Below are 16,262 nucleotides of genomic sequence, written 5' to 3' on the forward strand. Positions count from 1 at the left end.
AAAAATTAGCTGGGCATGGTGGCACATGTCTGTAATCCCAGCTGCTCGGGAGGCTGAGGCGGGAGAATCACTTGAAACTGAGAGATGGAGGTTGCAGTGAGCCAAGATTGTGCCATTGCACTCCAACCTGAGCAACTAGAGTGAAAAAAAAAAAAAAGAAAAGAAAAGAAAATATCTACTGGGTAAAGCAAAGCACATTGATAACATTGATGCTATTGGACAGATTGTGTCCCATTTGTATGAAATGAAAAATGATGCATCACTGAAATGGCGTTCTTAATTCCTTATTTGTCCCAAATGCCCTTTGGGACAATTTAGAAATGCCCCAAACCAGATGTCATCTCTCCAAGAGACATGCCTGCAGCAGTTGGATAGATCATTTTTTGTAAAAGGGGGTGCTGTATACTCATTGGCTGTGATTGTTTTAACTGTGCTGTCATGTGTGAAGCTGATCGTGTGTTCTTGCTATAACATAGACATTGAGGTCCATGCTAACATGCTTCCAATCAGACATGCCCATCTCACCACTTTTCAGTCTTTAAAGCTATGTGAACAATTTTCTACAACTTGCCGGAGTGTCTGCTGCAAACCACCATCTAAATGGAAAGCTACTTGGACAATATTTTTTAATTTAAATATGGACTACACTGCTAATTGGTGGCAGTAACCATGTGGAAGCCATTCTGTCCCAAAATCATAGATCCACCCCCAAGAAGTCCTTGTACCATTTTCTGGAAAAGAAAATCGCAAATATTTGGGGGGCTTTAGACATCTTTCACATGTGCAGCATAACCCAATTCTCCATAATCCAGGAGAATCTATTGTATTAATATCTCACATGTGGAATATATACTGTATGTTTAAATTAGAGCTATCTAATAGTTCTCATATCTGAAATTCTTGGTGGTGGTGATGGAGGGGTGGGATGGGGAGCATCAGGTTCCTGATCCCTGTGCCTACTGATCCTTGCTCCTGTGGACGGTTTGTGCGTTTTGTAATTTTGGATTGTGAGCTCTTCTTCATGGCTTTCTCCATGGTGATCCAGTGCAGGCTGAGGTGTGTGTTCCTCGGCAGAGGTTTTGCACATGCTTTTGTTGGGGTCCTCAGGGTTATCACTGGCCTAGGCCACTTTTTATTTTACCTTCTCATTAGATGGGTACACCACACAATAGGGGTTCACCCTGAGCCTCTGGCCTGCAGGAGGTGGGCTGTGATGATCTGTTCTCAAGGAGAATGTTTCCACCCTCTCCCACAACCCAACCGAGGCAGAGGCAGACAAGTTTCTTAGTAGTCTCCTTTTGCAGGCAGGATAAATTTTTTCCCCATTACATTCTTTTACAGAGGGGTGGTCCTTTGAGAGTTCCAGGTTGATGTGGGAGTCTCAGTTCCCATCTCCCCATTCCCACTTAATGAAGGCCCTGGGGCTTTTTCTCCTGAACCATGTGGATGTCACGATCCAAACACCATGCTACTGATAGCCTCCCCTCCCCTCAGGACAGCCAGCTCAGTTCAGAGACTTGGTTCTGCTTTTCAGATCCCTCTGTGTGTTTGACCATGGAAAATTCCTTACTTTCTTGAGAACTCAGCTATGCATTTAGAAGGATATTTGTTATATTTTACTCAGAATTTCTAAGTTTTTAATAACAAAAGATTTTTTTTCCAAGATACTTACTCTGCCAAGAACACATCATCACCATCTTCTGACAGAATTAAAATGTCCACTGGTGGGTGGAAGATGCCTGTCTACATTCAAAGAGGAGTAAGGAGAAGGGGCCTCTGGCCTTTAGAAACTTAGAGGTTTTTTTTTTCTCTTAACTCACTCATAAGCTCTGAGAAGTATTCTTTCAGTGATTCACTCAATTATCCTTACAGTCATATATCATTCAATAAAACTTAGTAAGTTCATAGGCTGGACACGGTGGCTCATGCCTGTAATCCCAGCACTTTGGGAGGCCAAGGCGGGCAGATCATGAGGTCAGGAGATCGAGACCGTCCTGGCTAACACAGTGAAACCCTGTCTCTACTAAAAATACAAAAAATTAGCCGGGCATGGTGGCAGGCACCTGTAATCCCAGCTACTCGGGAGGCTGAGGCAGGAGAATGGCATGAACCTGGGAGGCGGAGCTTGGAGTGAGCCAAGATCGCGCCACTGCACTCTAGCCTAGGCAACAGACTCCATCTCAAATAAATAAATAAATAAATAAATAAATAAAACTTAGTAAGTTCATACTTCATCTAGGCTTTCATTTTCTGCAAATATATATTGTATACGGCTTCTGCTATGTGCCAGACAGGTGCTCGTGCCCAGCAAGATCATACTAGATCCCTGTCTTCATGAATGACACAAATATTAATCAGATAATCACATCAATAAGTGTAAAATTTCAAATGTGCTAAGTACCGTAAAGTAGATGTGTGTGGTGCTGTGAGATATGTAATGGGGGCTTTGTCCAATTAAGGCTGGAAAGTGCTCATTTGGAGAAGTGAAATTGGAAACAAGAGTGGCTTTCACTAAGTGAAAAGAGGAGTGGTAATTGTTCCAGATATGTAGCAGTATGTGCAAAGACCCTGGGGTGAGGATGAATGACTGAAAAGAAGTGTGGTAAGATGGAAGAAGAATAGAAAACATGGTTTCAGAAAAGACTGAGAGGAGCTAGGCTAAACTACCAAAGACCTTGTAGTTTGTGTTAAGGAGTTTTGTATTTATCATAAGAGCCATCTAAACAGCTTTAAACACTGGAACAACACATCCTAATTTTCTTTCTAAGATCCTAGAGATCTTTCTGACTTCAGCAAGGAGAACAGATTTGAGGAGGCAAGAGTGAGAGTAGACCAGTTGGGAGGCTGTTACAGTAGACCAGAGGCTATTACCATAGACAGAGTTACTGGTAGCTCAGCCCCAGTTTTGGCTTTGTAGATGGGAAGACATGGGACAGATGTGAGATTTATATAGCAGATAAAATTATTAGGAAACAGCAGAAAGATAGGACAGGAATAATTCCAAAGTTTCAGGTTTACATAACTGGAGGGAGGGTGGTATTTCTTTACTGAGATAGGGAACACTGAAAGAAGACAAAGTTTGGTGTAAAGGCCATTTGGGTTTTTTTTTTTCTTTTCTTTTTTTTGAACATATCAAGTTTGAAGTGTGTTTGAAACATATAACAGGAAAATAGAAAGAGACAATTGGATATTGCATATATGGATCTGGAACTCAGAGAAGAGATCTGGAGATATAAATATATGACTAATTTGCTTGTAGGTAATCATTTAAGTGGTAGGCCTAGATGAGATTTCCTAGGGAGAGATTGTAGCCTGTCCCCTGAGCATGAAGGTTATTGATATGACCTTAAATGGGAGCTGGCTGTTGCTGAGATGGGATAAGAAGCTTGGAGTAGGATGTAGAGAGAATAGGAAGTGAGGAAATGGAATCAGTGAGTATAGACAACTCTGTTTTTTTGTTTGTTTGTTTGAGATGGAATCTCGCTCTGTCGCCCAGGCTGGAGTGCAGTGGTGCGATTTCGGCTCACTGCAAGCTCCGCCTCCCGGGTTCACGCCATTCTCCTGCCTCAGCCTCCCGAGTAGCTGCCACTACAGGTGCCCACCACCATGCCTGGCTAATTTTTTGTATTTTTAATAGAGATGGGGTTTCACTGTGTTAGCCAGAATGGTCTCGATCTCCTGACCTCGTGATCCGCCCACCTCAGCCTCCCAAAGTACTGGGATTACAGGCGTGAGCCACCGCGCCCAGCCTAGACAACTCTTTCAAAAAGTTTGTCACTGAAGTTATATAAGGCTTTAATTGATGTTTAAAGGAAATGTGATTTCATTGTGATTGGAAGGCAGAATGTTTTAAAACAGAGTGTCACTGGAAAAATATTAAAATGGTTTCTTGATAATGAAAAGGTAGCCAAGATAGAGACATTAGCCAGCACAGAGAAGACTCAAAGACAGTGAACCAAGATTGAATTGTAATCATAGCTAACATTTATTGCAGTCTCACTGCTGTGCAAGTGCCATTTTAGATGTTTAACATGTGTTAAAAGTCTTAATCCCACAACAGCTCTGTGAGGTAGGTACGCTTATTATCTCATGAGGAACATGGGAAGCTGGTCACCAGAGAGGCGACGTAACTTGCCAGGATGGGAGAACAGTGATTTGACAGCAGGCAGTCCGGTTGTGGAATCCATGGGGTTTTTGTAAATTTCCTTCTTAATTGACAAATAATAATTGTAGATATTATATTCTTATGGGGTACGATGTGATGTTTTCATATAGGTTTATGTTGTGGAATGATCAAACCAAACTAACAGATCTATCACCTGGCATATTTACTATTTGTGTGTGTGTATGGTGAAAACATTTAAAATCTACTCTTGTAGTATTTTTTAAATACACATTCTTAGCAGTGATGCTGTACTGCTTCTCAGTACAGGGATACACAGTAAAGTATTTGAATCATCCATGAGCCAAGATATGGCCTAATCCATCTACAGATACTGAAAATGTTATCAGTTGTGCAGTTACTTTGAGGCAAAAGTATAAATTAATGCTGACTCAAATACTTGGTTAAAATTCCTTCTTGGCTTTGTATTACAGAGCAAGACAGGCATAAATGGAGGTGTCAGGAGAGCAGCTTTAGCTTTAATCAGTGGCCTTCAATAAATACGTGCTCATTACTTATTTAATTGCACCTGTAACTGCACGAGGGCCTCGCTGCCGAGCGTGTAATAGGTGAGCGGAGTTCACAACAGTCTGAAGCCACGTGCACCTCTCTGCCAAGAAGTGTCGTCTGTGGGTTTCGTTAACCAATGTCCTAAAATATATGACCTTTTCCAGGTCCCAGGGGAGTGGCTTTAACTGCAACACGTGTGTGTTTCTTTTCCTCCTAAGGCTTTAACAACACCGAGAGAACATGTGATAAAGAGTTTATCATACGGAGAACGGCTACCAACCGAGTACTGAACGTCCTCCGTCACTGGGTCTCAAAGCACGCACAGGTATGTCAGTGCCCCCATTAATTACTTACAAGGATTTTTAAAAAATCATCTTTTTAAGCCATGACACATGTAAAACACCTCCCGATTCTCTGGAGTTCAGTGTGAAACCTTGACACTGGAACTTAGGAAGGGAAGAAATAGGCTAGGCATGCAGATCAAAGCTGACACACGTGGCTTGCCAACATCCACTGTTTCAGATCTGCAAATGACATGACACAGTGACATGGGGCTCCCCTGTCCCCGCATCTTCTGAGGAAACAGCACTCGCCCATGGGCACCTGAGCCACAGCAAGGCCACTGTACTGTGCCACCTACCCTGGGAGCACCTTTCGCAGGGTCTTCTCTGTAAGTGGAGTGCTTGAGAGGCTGCCAGCTGCAGTGGTATCCTCGCCCCCCCACCCAACTAGACGCAAACCTCACGGTGCCCCCTGGAAGTAAATAACACTCTGGGGTCTGGTCAGGGAGTGCTTTCCGGGCCTGATTCTGGAGATATTTTGCCTCACGCCCTTTGATGTTTTGGTTCCCAATGCTGTTTTTAAATTGTGTTACACTGACAGGCACCTACTTGTTATCTGTTTATGTGTTCTCAGTGCACGTTTGTGGAATTTATTCCCCTTTCACAAAACAAGTCAGGTGCCACTTTGCCCCCCTGATGTGATGCATGCATAATGCTTTTCTTACCCACTGCCACATAGCTGGCAGGCCCTCCTGGACACCCATCTGCCTGGCACCCTGCAAGGAGCGTTTGAGAGAGAGAATGGGCCCTGCCTCACAGCACAACATGTGCAGCGTATATTAAAAGAAATAGAATCAAATTTGTCAGTCTGCTAATGAGAATCATGTGTTATAAATGGCACTCCCAGGGGGAGGTATTCCCAGGTCTTTACTATTTGGCAATTGGTGCCAAAGTAATTGTAGTTTTTGCCACTATATTCACAGAGGCCATCACGTGTCTGCTGCATGGTCCTCAGTAATGACAGTCTATTCAATAGGGTCACCATGAGGGCAGGCTCCTGAAACCTCCGTGGTAAGAGAATTTACTAATTAGGAAAAGTGGCATTTAAGCCCATAAAAAATCTTAAATATTAATTAAAATAAAGTAATAAACATAGCATACTAAATAATGTAAACATTCCATCTTACACATCTTAAATTAAAAAAAAATTTAATCCTATATGATTCAAATTCCAAGAACCATCCTTAGCACATGAGAAATGTCTAGTCTCTTTTCTCCGTAGTCCCAGTGAGCTGCTGGTAAATCCATTTTGCCACAATGCAGATAAAACAGCATAATGAGTTTTAGTATTTACAATTTTTCCACTGTATCATGGTCCATCTTATTCTTCTCTGATTTTTTTTCTCAAGAATCTTGACATTTAATTCCTGGGGCCCACAGTGGCTTCTAAGATGCAACGTAGCTTCGATCAACAAGGCTGAGCTGGTTCTCTCCCCTGGCCTCAGCTCCCCTCCTCCCCTTCCAAATCTTCTCCCCAGAGCCCTCCAGCCTTGCTTCCCTATCCACCTTACTTCCCTTTTCTCAATCCCCAGTGCCCTCTTTTCCTAATTATCTCAAACAGGAATCCCTCCCAATCCACATAAAATTTTTACAGTAGCTACAGAAGTACCACAAAGCAAATGACAGTATGCTGGGAGTTTTTTATTTTTTGGTAAAGAAAATTCATAGATGGGGAGAGATTAGTGTACAGAAGCCCTCATTTACAATAGTTTTACAGTAAGCTTTGCTACCTGATTTGGCAGCTGAATTGTTGATACAGTTCAGATGGTTTTCGACCTGAGTGACTGCAGCTGTGCTTATACATAAGCAGGCTTGTCCATCTCCAATTCCAGTTAGAGGGATCCCAGCTCCTCAGACTCTCCCTCCAGCAGGGGCATAGGTGAGTGATGTAAGTAGCTCAGGGATCCAGTCTTCTCTTCTGACCTCACCACTGGGTAAAATACACACCCTGGCTATTTCGTTCACTGATGTGCCCAAGGAAGTTCTTGCCACAGGGTCTTTCCTTACCTGCCCTGCATGCGTGAGTGGGCCTCACGGCTCTGTGGCGGGTTATCAATGCCCTGGTGTAACCTCGTCATGTGCATCTCCTGTCACCTTCCTCATCCTCTCTGTGTAAGTACACAACCATATGCAGGACATTTCTGTGAAATTTCCACTTATTGAGAATTGTTTTAGGGCTTTTTTTTTTTTCTTTTTTGCTGGCTTGAGTGTCCAGATTCTCTTTCTTCCTTTTACTGACTCACTTATGGCTGCCTGGTAATCATCTGGCCTCCACATTGGACGGTTTGCGCAAGTCAAGGCAGGCTGTTGGTGATGGATTGGTGAATGGTTCAAATAGAGCTGCTCTCAGCTCACGGTCTCGGGGCCTCATTGTGTGCGTACTGCCTCCTCTCACCAACTGTGGGCCTAGCCTGGGCCATTTCATTCAGAAGATGTGAAGGTGGCCCCGGCTTCATGGAGCCTAAGCAAGCTGACTGGTATGGTGCTTTAAGAGTAACAGCCCATCTTGGTATCTTTATCCAAGTTTATCTGCAGGTCTTTACTCTCCCAAGGCAGCATCTAGCTATAGATGGGACTGCTGGTCTGAAACCCTGGGCCGTAATCCAGTTGTCAACCAACCCTCACCCTTATTGTCTTTGGTTTTCACCTCACAAAGTGAAGGGCTTGGATAAGATGATTTGTAATTATCTGATTCACTTTGTACTAGTCGAGTCCATTTAAGGAAGAATATAGCATTATTGTGGCAACCTGATTATTTTGAATCAGTAGCTTTTAAAAAATGAGTAGGAAGTTGTACTCATCTCAAAACTACAGCTAAGCATGGTAACAATTACATTTTTTCTCACATGGCTACCCAGAGAGGCCACTTCAATTTCTAGACACAGAAAAGCTGTAGATCTACATCAACCAAGCTGTAGATTCACCCACAAATAATCTAGAGAATCAAGGCTACCACAGAGTATTAGACATCACGTATTTATTTCTCATTTCTCATTTCTCATCAAAGATAACTAATATTGGCAGATACTACCCTGACCTTTATTCAGGAGAAGTAAAAGTTGCAGAAGTGTGGGGGTAGGGGTTGGTTCTCCAGAGAAATAAGAATGCCCCAGGATGTCGCCTCCTAACTCTACCCCGTGTGGTGCTAGGATAGCATTTCTTCTCCTGGAGGCTTCTAGTTTTTTCTTTAGTTAGTATTTGGGGAGGCTAGGATATTCCATTTTTAGGGGTTTTTTTTAAATCTTCATATGTGAATACCTTCTGGCCTATTGCTCCTCATTTTGTTACACCTTCTCACTCATTTGTTGCCTTTTAAGCTGAAAGTGAAGCCACAGGCCCAAGTTCGGTTTCTCCCATGTGCCTTGTCTATCGATCAGCAGCCCAGAGTCAGGGGACCAGTGTTGTTACTCCAGCTCTGCCACTGTAGCCCCTGTGGGGCCCCAAGCTGGTCTCTCCACCTCTTCGGGTGTTAGTTTCCTCTTCTGAAAATGAGAACAACCATCCCTGCTTTACCTCTCCCAAGGATGTGATGAAGTTAAAGGTGATGTTGAATTAAGCCTAAAGCATGATATTGATATGTGTGATGAAATCCCTTTCAGCTGTGGACAGGAGAGATGCACATTTCACCACCCTACAACCAGCCTGTAAGCTCCTTGCTTGTCTCATTCATCCTTGTGTCTCCTTTCACATAGTAAGGCAATGCTGAACACATGGCAGATGCCCAGTAAATACTTGTCAAATTGAGCTTATAGTTCAATATTTCCATTGTTCATTCTCTCCTGGAGGTCATTTTCTAGCCTTTAAAGTTTCCAAAGTCAGCCCAGACAGAGACTATAACCACTAATGGGTCAGAAATCAGGGCTGTGTGTTTAGGCAGTCTAAGTAAAGGAAGTGTTTTCATTAGAGGTCTACATGCGTCTTGAGCATCTCCTGCTGGGAGACCTTACATATCATTTACACAATTCCCAGGTCCCTGCAGGTGTCAGATCTGTAGTACTATTAACCAAATGCTCCCGTGATTGCTTTTGTCCTCTGTGCACAGACAGATGGCTGGAGGCTGACTATAAACATTTCAGATCTCTGCACAAGCCTCTGTAGAAGGCCTTTCATGTATGATCTATGGCGATTTTGGTTTTCCTCAATCATCGTATTGACCAACCAATTCTGAAGAGAGGCTCTGTCCATTTATTGGAGGAATTTCACAGACCATGAGCGATGCTGGTAAAAGAGCTGCAGCTGTGTCTGCAGGTTACCACTAGCTCCATCAGGCTCTGGGTCCTATCTGAATGACAAGTGGCCGAGAATGAAACAGTCATGTATTTTCTTAATTGTAGGCTTAGGGGAATGTTTTTAAAACATGAGATCAGACAAAATGACCTACCTACATAAAATCTCCTCCCCAAAGGAGTTTACAGAGGAACACTCCTACTCCTTTTTCTGTTTTCTCACCTCCTTGATTCATTCACTAATAAGAATTGGGCACCAGAATGTTCCAGACATTGGGATAGGTGTGGGGGTGAACAAGATCCATGCAGTCTCTGACCTCAAGGGGCTTCCAGCCGTTGGGAAAAGCCACTGGGAAAATGCCCACTAACAGTCAATGGACTGAATGTAATTACGTGTGTGGCCGGCTGTTAAATTGAATTCTTCAGATTGTTTCTGACATTTAGGCAGAGGACCAAAAGCACAGGGGCAGGTACAATAGGTAGCAGCAACAGCCTGCATGGCCTTAATGGAGTGGCTAGGCCACCTAAGCAAAACCAGCTAAGAGCTCGTGAAATCAATCCTGCTAGCAGTTGTGATCACCCACCTGTGGGAAGTTGAGGCAGGGGAGGTCAAGGAGAGGGCAATTTCCAGAGACAGCCATCTGTGTAAGTTCCCTACCACCATGGGGAAGGCGGGGAGATGCCTCCTTTTCACTTCCAGCCACATGAGAAACGTTTCAAGGAAACCACCCAGCTAGCCTCCCCTGTTAAGGTGAGAGGTGCTCGCTGGGCAAAGTGAAGAGTGGTGGATGCTAGGAGTGAGCTGCATTCATATGTGTTTCAGTGAACCAGGTGGGTCCATGGGGAGTATGGCCCCCAATCTGGATGGCCCTGGATCCTGCCCAAGAGGACATCCTGGAGGGGTGATGCGTAGACAGACGCTGGGTGAAGCAGACCACTGGCAGCCCAGGGCCTGGGGGAGTTGAAAGTGACTCAGGAGGACAGACATTGCCAGGGTCAGGGGAGCTGGCCCTAAGTCTCTCACAGAGAGGTCTCCAAAGTCTCACCAAGGCCCACACAGGAAAAGCTGGTCACTGGCCACTGCCCGCCTGCCACATCTAGAGAGAGAGCCAGGACTGGGCTCCCCCTGCACTATCACACTAAATTAGTGTTTTCCCCTGGTGAGCTGCAGGACCGGAAGCAATAGCCCGCTAGTGGAGAGGTGGTGGGGACGTCCGAAAGGGTCTCCTATGCAGGCCACTAGGCTGGAAGCAGCCCACGCCAAGGCTGGAGGGAGGCTGAACTGAGGTTTTGAAGAATATACTGGACTGGACATTTTGACTGTTGAAATGACACCATTCTTGTAACTAAAAAGTACTGAAAGACTTTGGTGCCTGCTCAGAACTTCATGCCAGGTGGGGAAGGATAGACTATCAACTGGTTTACTGGGACTGGCAAGAAGTAATGCTGTTTGATGATTCCATTACTACTTATGATATAGGGAGTCTAGGGTCCCTTGGGAGAGCAATTTCACAAAATCTATCAAAATAGCTGTTATATTTCTAACTTGCTCCAGTTCTCTTACATTCATTTTATGGTGAACAAAGAGACACATATTTAGCTAATAATGAATAACTTGAGTTTACATTTCAGTTGACATGCTTTTTGGCATTTTTATTGAAATATCACATACCGCATATAAAGGACACTAAACTTCAGTGTGTAGGTCAGTGACTTTCTGCCTGTGTAGACGCCCATATAACTGCCACCCAGGTCAAGACCTGGGACATTGCCAGCACCTGAGGGGGGCCCCCAAGTCTCTGCCCCTCTTCCTGAGTGTTACCCTGTGCTCTGTTAGTTTTAGTATTTACATTTAGCATTGCTTGTGGTATGTTTTACATATATACACTCATTTCACATTATAAGAGGGTTTTATATATACTTTATCCTATAAACACAGACACACACACGTGCACACACAAAACAGAGTCCTTATCACTCTCTTGAAAATATACCCTAACACTTTCATAACACAATTAACAAATAAATATAGTCTGAGGTAGAAGACAGGAATTAGCGGATCTCACAACCCTACTCTAGTCACTTATAACAGCTGAGGTGAGAGTTTTTACGTCTCCAAAAATCACAGTAGGAGTTCAACTCAGTCCTAATGTGTCTTTGTAGCAGAGATCTCAGAGCTGGGGGACTTTGAATCCTGTTGGAGCTGTGAAGTTAGGGTGATCGTGATGGAAATCCCTGCTCCGGCATTTATTGGCTTTTCTGAGAAAACTATTTGGCTCCTCCAGGCCTCCAGTTCTTCATTTGTAGAAATGGAGATTAATGCCACTTTTTCCTCTGTGGGAGGGTGAGGATTATGTGAGTTAAAACATACAGAGTAGCCATTACAGATGGAGGCTCAAAGCACTGCAGATGCTGCTCTTGATAGAGATAACCGTGTGAAAGCGGCATCTGGTCCAAACCCAGACCTTCAAGCAGGCCAAATGCTGTTACCCCCATGTGACCAGTAAACCACGTAAGTCTCAAAGGGGTCCAGTCAGCACTGTCCAGGTAAACTTGCTGTGATGGTGGAAATGTTCTATATCATGGTGCCCAGTACAGCAGCCTCTAGCCACATGCCACTAATTGATCACTTGGAATGTAGCTAACTAGCTAAAAAGCTGGAGTTTTAATGTTATTTAATTGAATTAAATGTTAATAGTCACAGGTGACTAATGGTTACAGTATAAACAGCACAGTTGTAGACCACTCAAAAGCTGGAAACAGACCCAGCTGTCAAAATTCCTCCAGTCTCCCACAGTGCCCCATTCCTCTGAAACAAGAACCCAACCAGGTGGTCTCCACGATGGCTCCAACAATGAGTCTGCTGAAGGGGGCACACCTGTGTCAGGTTTGTGGCGAGGAAAGCAAAACCTTTGCATATCCTCAGAGTCAGTGTTATCTCAGAGAAGACAATGGCTCTTTCCCAGTAAAGGACAACCAGTGAGCATCCGTCTGCCCCACAGAGTTCAGGTTTTGGGGCTGCAGTCCCAGGTCTGAGGTAAAGTGGGGACTCTGACTTGTTAAGGTGGAAAAGTGCGTGCCGGTGTGATGGCCTCTACTTAGTGCCTTCAAGGTCTCAGGGATCAGATTTCCCAAAATGTGAGTGGACACACTTTGTCTCTTCCGTTTCTTATTTTGACAGATGACAGGGGCCCCTTCTAAATTTTTTTTGTTTATTATCTGGCATTGCCTAGTGAAACACAAAACTCAGTGTTGAATTAGAGCACTGAGTTGAGGTTTGTTCATTGTTCCAAATCTGAAATGGAAGTTGGGCCAGGACAAACACAGCACAGAATTTTCGGTGTGGGCGGGAGAACGAGAAGCGAAAGAAACAACTGGCTATTGAGCAGGCAGCTGCTGTCACCTCTCCTGACGCTCCTGGCCTGCTGCTGTCACCTCTCCTGATGGCTCCTGGCCTGCTTCCAGCCCTGCCCTCCTCGTCCATCTGGGCTGGTACCAGTCGGTCACAGGGTACTTTTCCATCACACTCCCAGCCCGGTCTCTGCCCTTAGAGAGTGGATCTTCTCTTCCATTTGCAAGGCAATCTCAGCATATGGGGCCCTGACCTTTGAGCTCTTCACAGGAGAAAGATGCCTCTGCTCTGAATGGCGCATCTTGTCCCCACTTCCTGAAGAAGTTCAAGACTTTATAAGCCCCTTTCCCTGAGCCTTCACCATGGCTGGATGAGACTTCCAGTGGAAAAGTGTGTCACTAGGACTCTGAACAAGGAGGAGGAAGCATTGAATTGCATAGAAGTCATCTAGGAGCAGCTGAAGTTTGGTATCGGTTTAGTTATGATACGGGGCACATGATCTTTTATGGGTGACTTGAGAACCTGATTCTTAGCATGAAGGTAGTTTCCTCTGTGAGGACGGATTCTGAATGACAGAAACCCAATTTAAAAAAATAACATACTGTATCACTTACTTTATGTCAGACACTGTTTTGTTTTCAAATATTAAGTCACCTACCGTGACTCCACTACATTTGAGGGAGAGGAGGTCGATATTATTACCACTGCTTTACAGATGCGGAAATGGAAGCTCAGAATGAATCATTTCCCTGAGGTTCCATCGATAGCAAATGGCAGCAGCAGGTTTCAGTCCGCACCGTCTGGCTGCACCATTTTGCAGGGAACCCCAATCTCGCAGCCTCTCCATCTTGCAGGCCAACTGTTGAGATGTAGACCGCTCAAAATGTGAAACATAAAAACCCGCTTCTGACTCAGGACAGCGAGAATAGCACATGTCAACACTGCCAATGCTTTCCCTGTTTCTCAGTCTTTCCTTAGGAAAGTTACTTTTGACCCTGAGTCTATTTTGTGTTGCTTAAATGATTTGTACTTGCTAAACGCTGGTGCAGGGAGGAGTGCTGTGCCTCTGCTGACAACCACTGCAGCACCTCCCAGGCTGAGATGGTGACAGTAGCCACCCTTGCCGGCCTCCCCAGGCCACCTGCCTGCAGGAGGTACAGTTAGAGATGCCTGTGGTGAAGGACCAGGAAACCCCCGCTGTTCTTGAAGCCTCAAGACCCCAGACATCCCACCTTGACAAGTGGGTGAGATGCTGCCCACTGCTCAGGGGCCACAGAGTGCCACGAGGCTCCTGGGCATGTCCCCAGCTGGTGGGACTGATGGGGATACTAGGAATAAGAAGATAAAATTTAGTCTCAATGTGAGATGCTAGCAGCTATGAAATGTTTTTAAACGACTAATGAGCTATCTACTGCTTCAACCTTGCAAATGGTGTTTTTTGGTTTTTTTTGTTGTTTTTGCATGTGTGTTTCTTTTTTCTTTTTTTTTTTTTTTTTCCAGAGATGGGATCTTGTTCTGTCACCCAGGCTGGAGGACAGTGGTGCGATTGTAGCTCACTATAGACTTTACCTACCCCTTGCCTCAAGTGATCCCTCCACCACCGCCTCCCAAAGTGCTGGGTTTACAGGCATGAGCCACTGTGCCCAGCCACAAATGATTTTACACAATCACCATGCCAGAGGATAATTGATGGCCTATATACTTTTTTTTTTTTTTTTTTTTTTTGAGACAGTCTCACTCTTTCTCCAGGCTGGAATGCAGTGGCACGATTTTGTTCACTGCAACCTACACCTCCCAGGTTCAAGCAATTCTCCTGGCTCAGCCTCCCAAGTAGCTGGGGTTACAGGCATGTGCCACCATGCCAAGCTAATTTTTTTGTATTTTTAGTAGAGATGGGGTTTCACCATATTGACCAGGCTGGTCTCGAACTCCTGACCTTGTGATCCACTCGCCTCAACCTCCCAAAGTGCTGGGATTACAGGTGTGAGCCACTGCGCCTGACATACTTTTTATGTCGGTCTCACCCTTTTATTATTCTTCAGCACCCATTCACTTCTAGCTGTCGACACACTGTCAGCCTCTGCGTATCTCAGCCAAGAGATCCGAAACATCCACCAGGCACGCACCAATGTTTGTTCACAAACAGATTTGCCATGACAGCAGCCGAAGTGAAATAGAGAATGCTCCATTTGATTTAAATAGTCTAGCAACTTCAGTTCCTTTTGGGTTCTTCTGATTGCCTGAACACATAGGCTGACCCTTATCTTTATGGCAGTGCTGGGTCCTGCTGTGATCTTTTACTGACCACCGCCCTCTCCCTCTCCCCTCAGAACAGATGCCTTAGGCGTCACATTTCACTTTAGTTCTTCAGAGATTCCTGGGTCAAAAAGGTCTCAGATGAGGAGAGAAACCTGGAAACTTGCACACTAGTTTGGATTCCATTGTTAGCTTGCTAGTTTCCACATTTGTAAAATTGGCAAAATTATCTGTGTGGAGTTATAATGCACAAATGAATTATTTGTCATATCTCTCTGGAAAATATGAAATGTACGAAACTGTTATCTGATAAGTATGGATTTTCTTTTATTTATTTCCAAAGATAGATTTTATTCTCTCTTTTCTCTGGTCCAGGCAAACAACCAACCAAGTAAGAAAATCCTAGTTCCTTGAACTACTTACCAAAGTTTTTTCTTATCTTTTATACATCCCTATTGTTATCCTTTAAACTCTCCTTACAGTGAGACATTTACAGCAGGATTTATTAAGCTAGCATAAGCTAGATTTAAGCTTTTAGGAAGCGTGTCTTCAGTGGCACTGATTTTCCATTTTCATTAGCTGCCGAAACAGAAACGTTTTCCTCATTGAACTAGTGCGATTCCTTAACTCTTTGTGGATGGATTTCGTTGATGGAATTTTATGTACTTCGATAGCTTCTTATCCCTGTTGTAAGAGTTTTCTGATGCAAGTGCCACGGAGAGCCCTTATTTTTCCTCATTTGTCTCCCACTCTTGTAATCACTCTTGGACCTCGGAAGCATTTCTGGAGACTGTGGCATGCAATCCTCAGCATGGGGAACGATGATCCTGACATCACCTGGTCCTTGTTTGATCCGACCAGACCTGGACCAGTGCTCTCCATCACTTCAGAGCTGCCTCAGGATGTCAAGAGCTGACTTAACAATTGTGTATCAACTGGTTCTCAGGGCCCCACGGCTCTGCCTTGCCTGTTGCCTTTCTCTTTGTGTTCCTCTCCTCTCCACTCTGCTCTCAGATGTCACTAACTTATAGCTCCCAATCTCTTTGCATAAAGTCTCTCCTTGGGTGAACGTCAAATATGCTACTTCCTGTAACTCGGAGTGCATCTTCTCCTTGGGGAAGGAAGGATGCACCCCCCAGCTTTCTTTATCAGTCTTTTTCCCTCCTATGGATCAGGGTAAAACAAAAGTATAACTAATAGACTACTTTCTAGTTATATTAGAGTTAAAGATAATTTTATTGGCAAGGGGCATTATTTAAGAAAGTTGAATACAGTTTTAAATATCAGCAATAAAAGGACGCCCTTCCAGACTTTTCTTTTTCCCTCTGGTCTTTGTCATTTTCTTGAAAACGACAATCCATATAAATTTACCACCTACTTAATGGAAAACACAGCATCCGGAAAAAAAAAAAAAA

General features: G+C 44.2%; 1 protein-coding gene across 1 annotated transcript in view; it reads left to right on the top strand.

Moving 5' to 3' along the window:
* The window catches only part of RASGRF2 (Ras protein specific guanine nucleotide releasing factor 2), a 276,199-nt gene that overhangs the window by 220,634 nt on the left and 39,303 nt on the right, over nucleotides 1-16,262 (top strand). Inside the window, exon 18 of the mRNA XM_017870896.1 lies at nucleotides 4,891-4,997. Coding sequence (XP_017726385.1) covers nucleotides 4,891-4,997 — 107 coding nt within the window. The remainder of the gene's footprint in view (nucleotides 1-4,890; nucleotides 4,998-16,262) is intronic.

This window comes from Rhinopithecus bieti, unplaced genomic scaffold (genome assembly GCF_001698545.2).
Source record: "Rhinopithecus bieti isolate Rb0 unplaced genomic scaffold, ASM169854v2 scaffold_5216, whole genome shotgun sequence".
Classification (NCBI taxonomy): domain Eukaryota; kingdom Metazoa; phylum Chordata; class Mammalia; order Primates; family Cercopithecidae; genus Rhinopithecus; species Rhinopithecus bieti.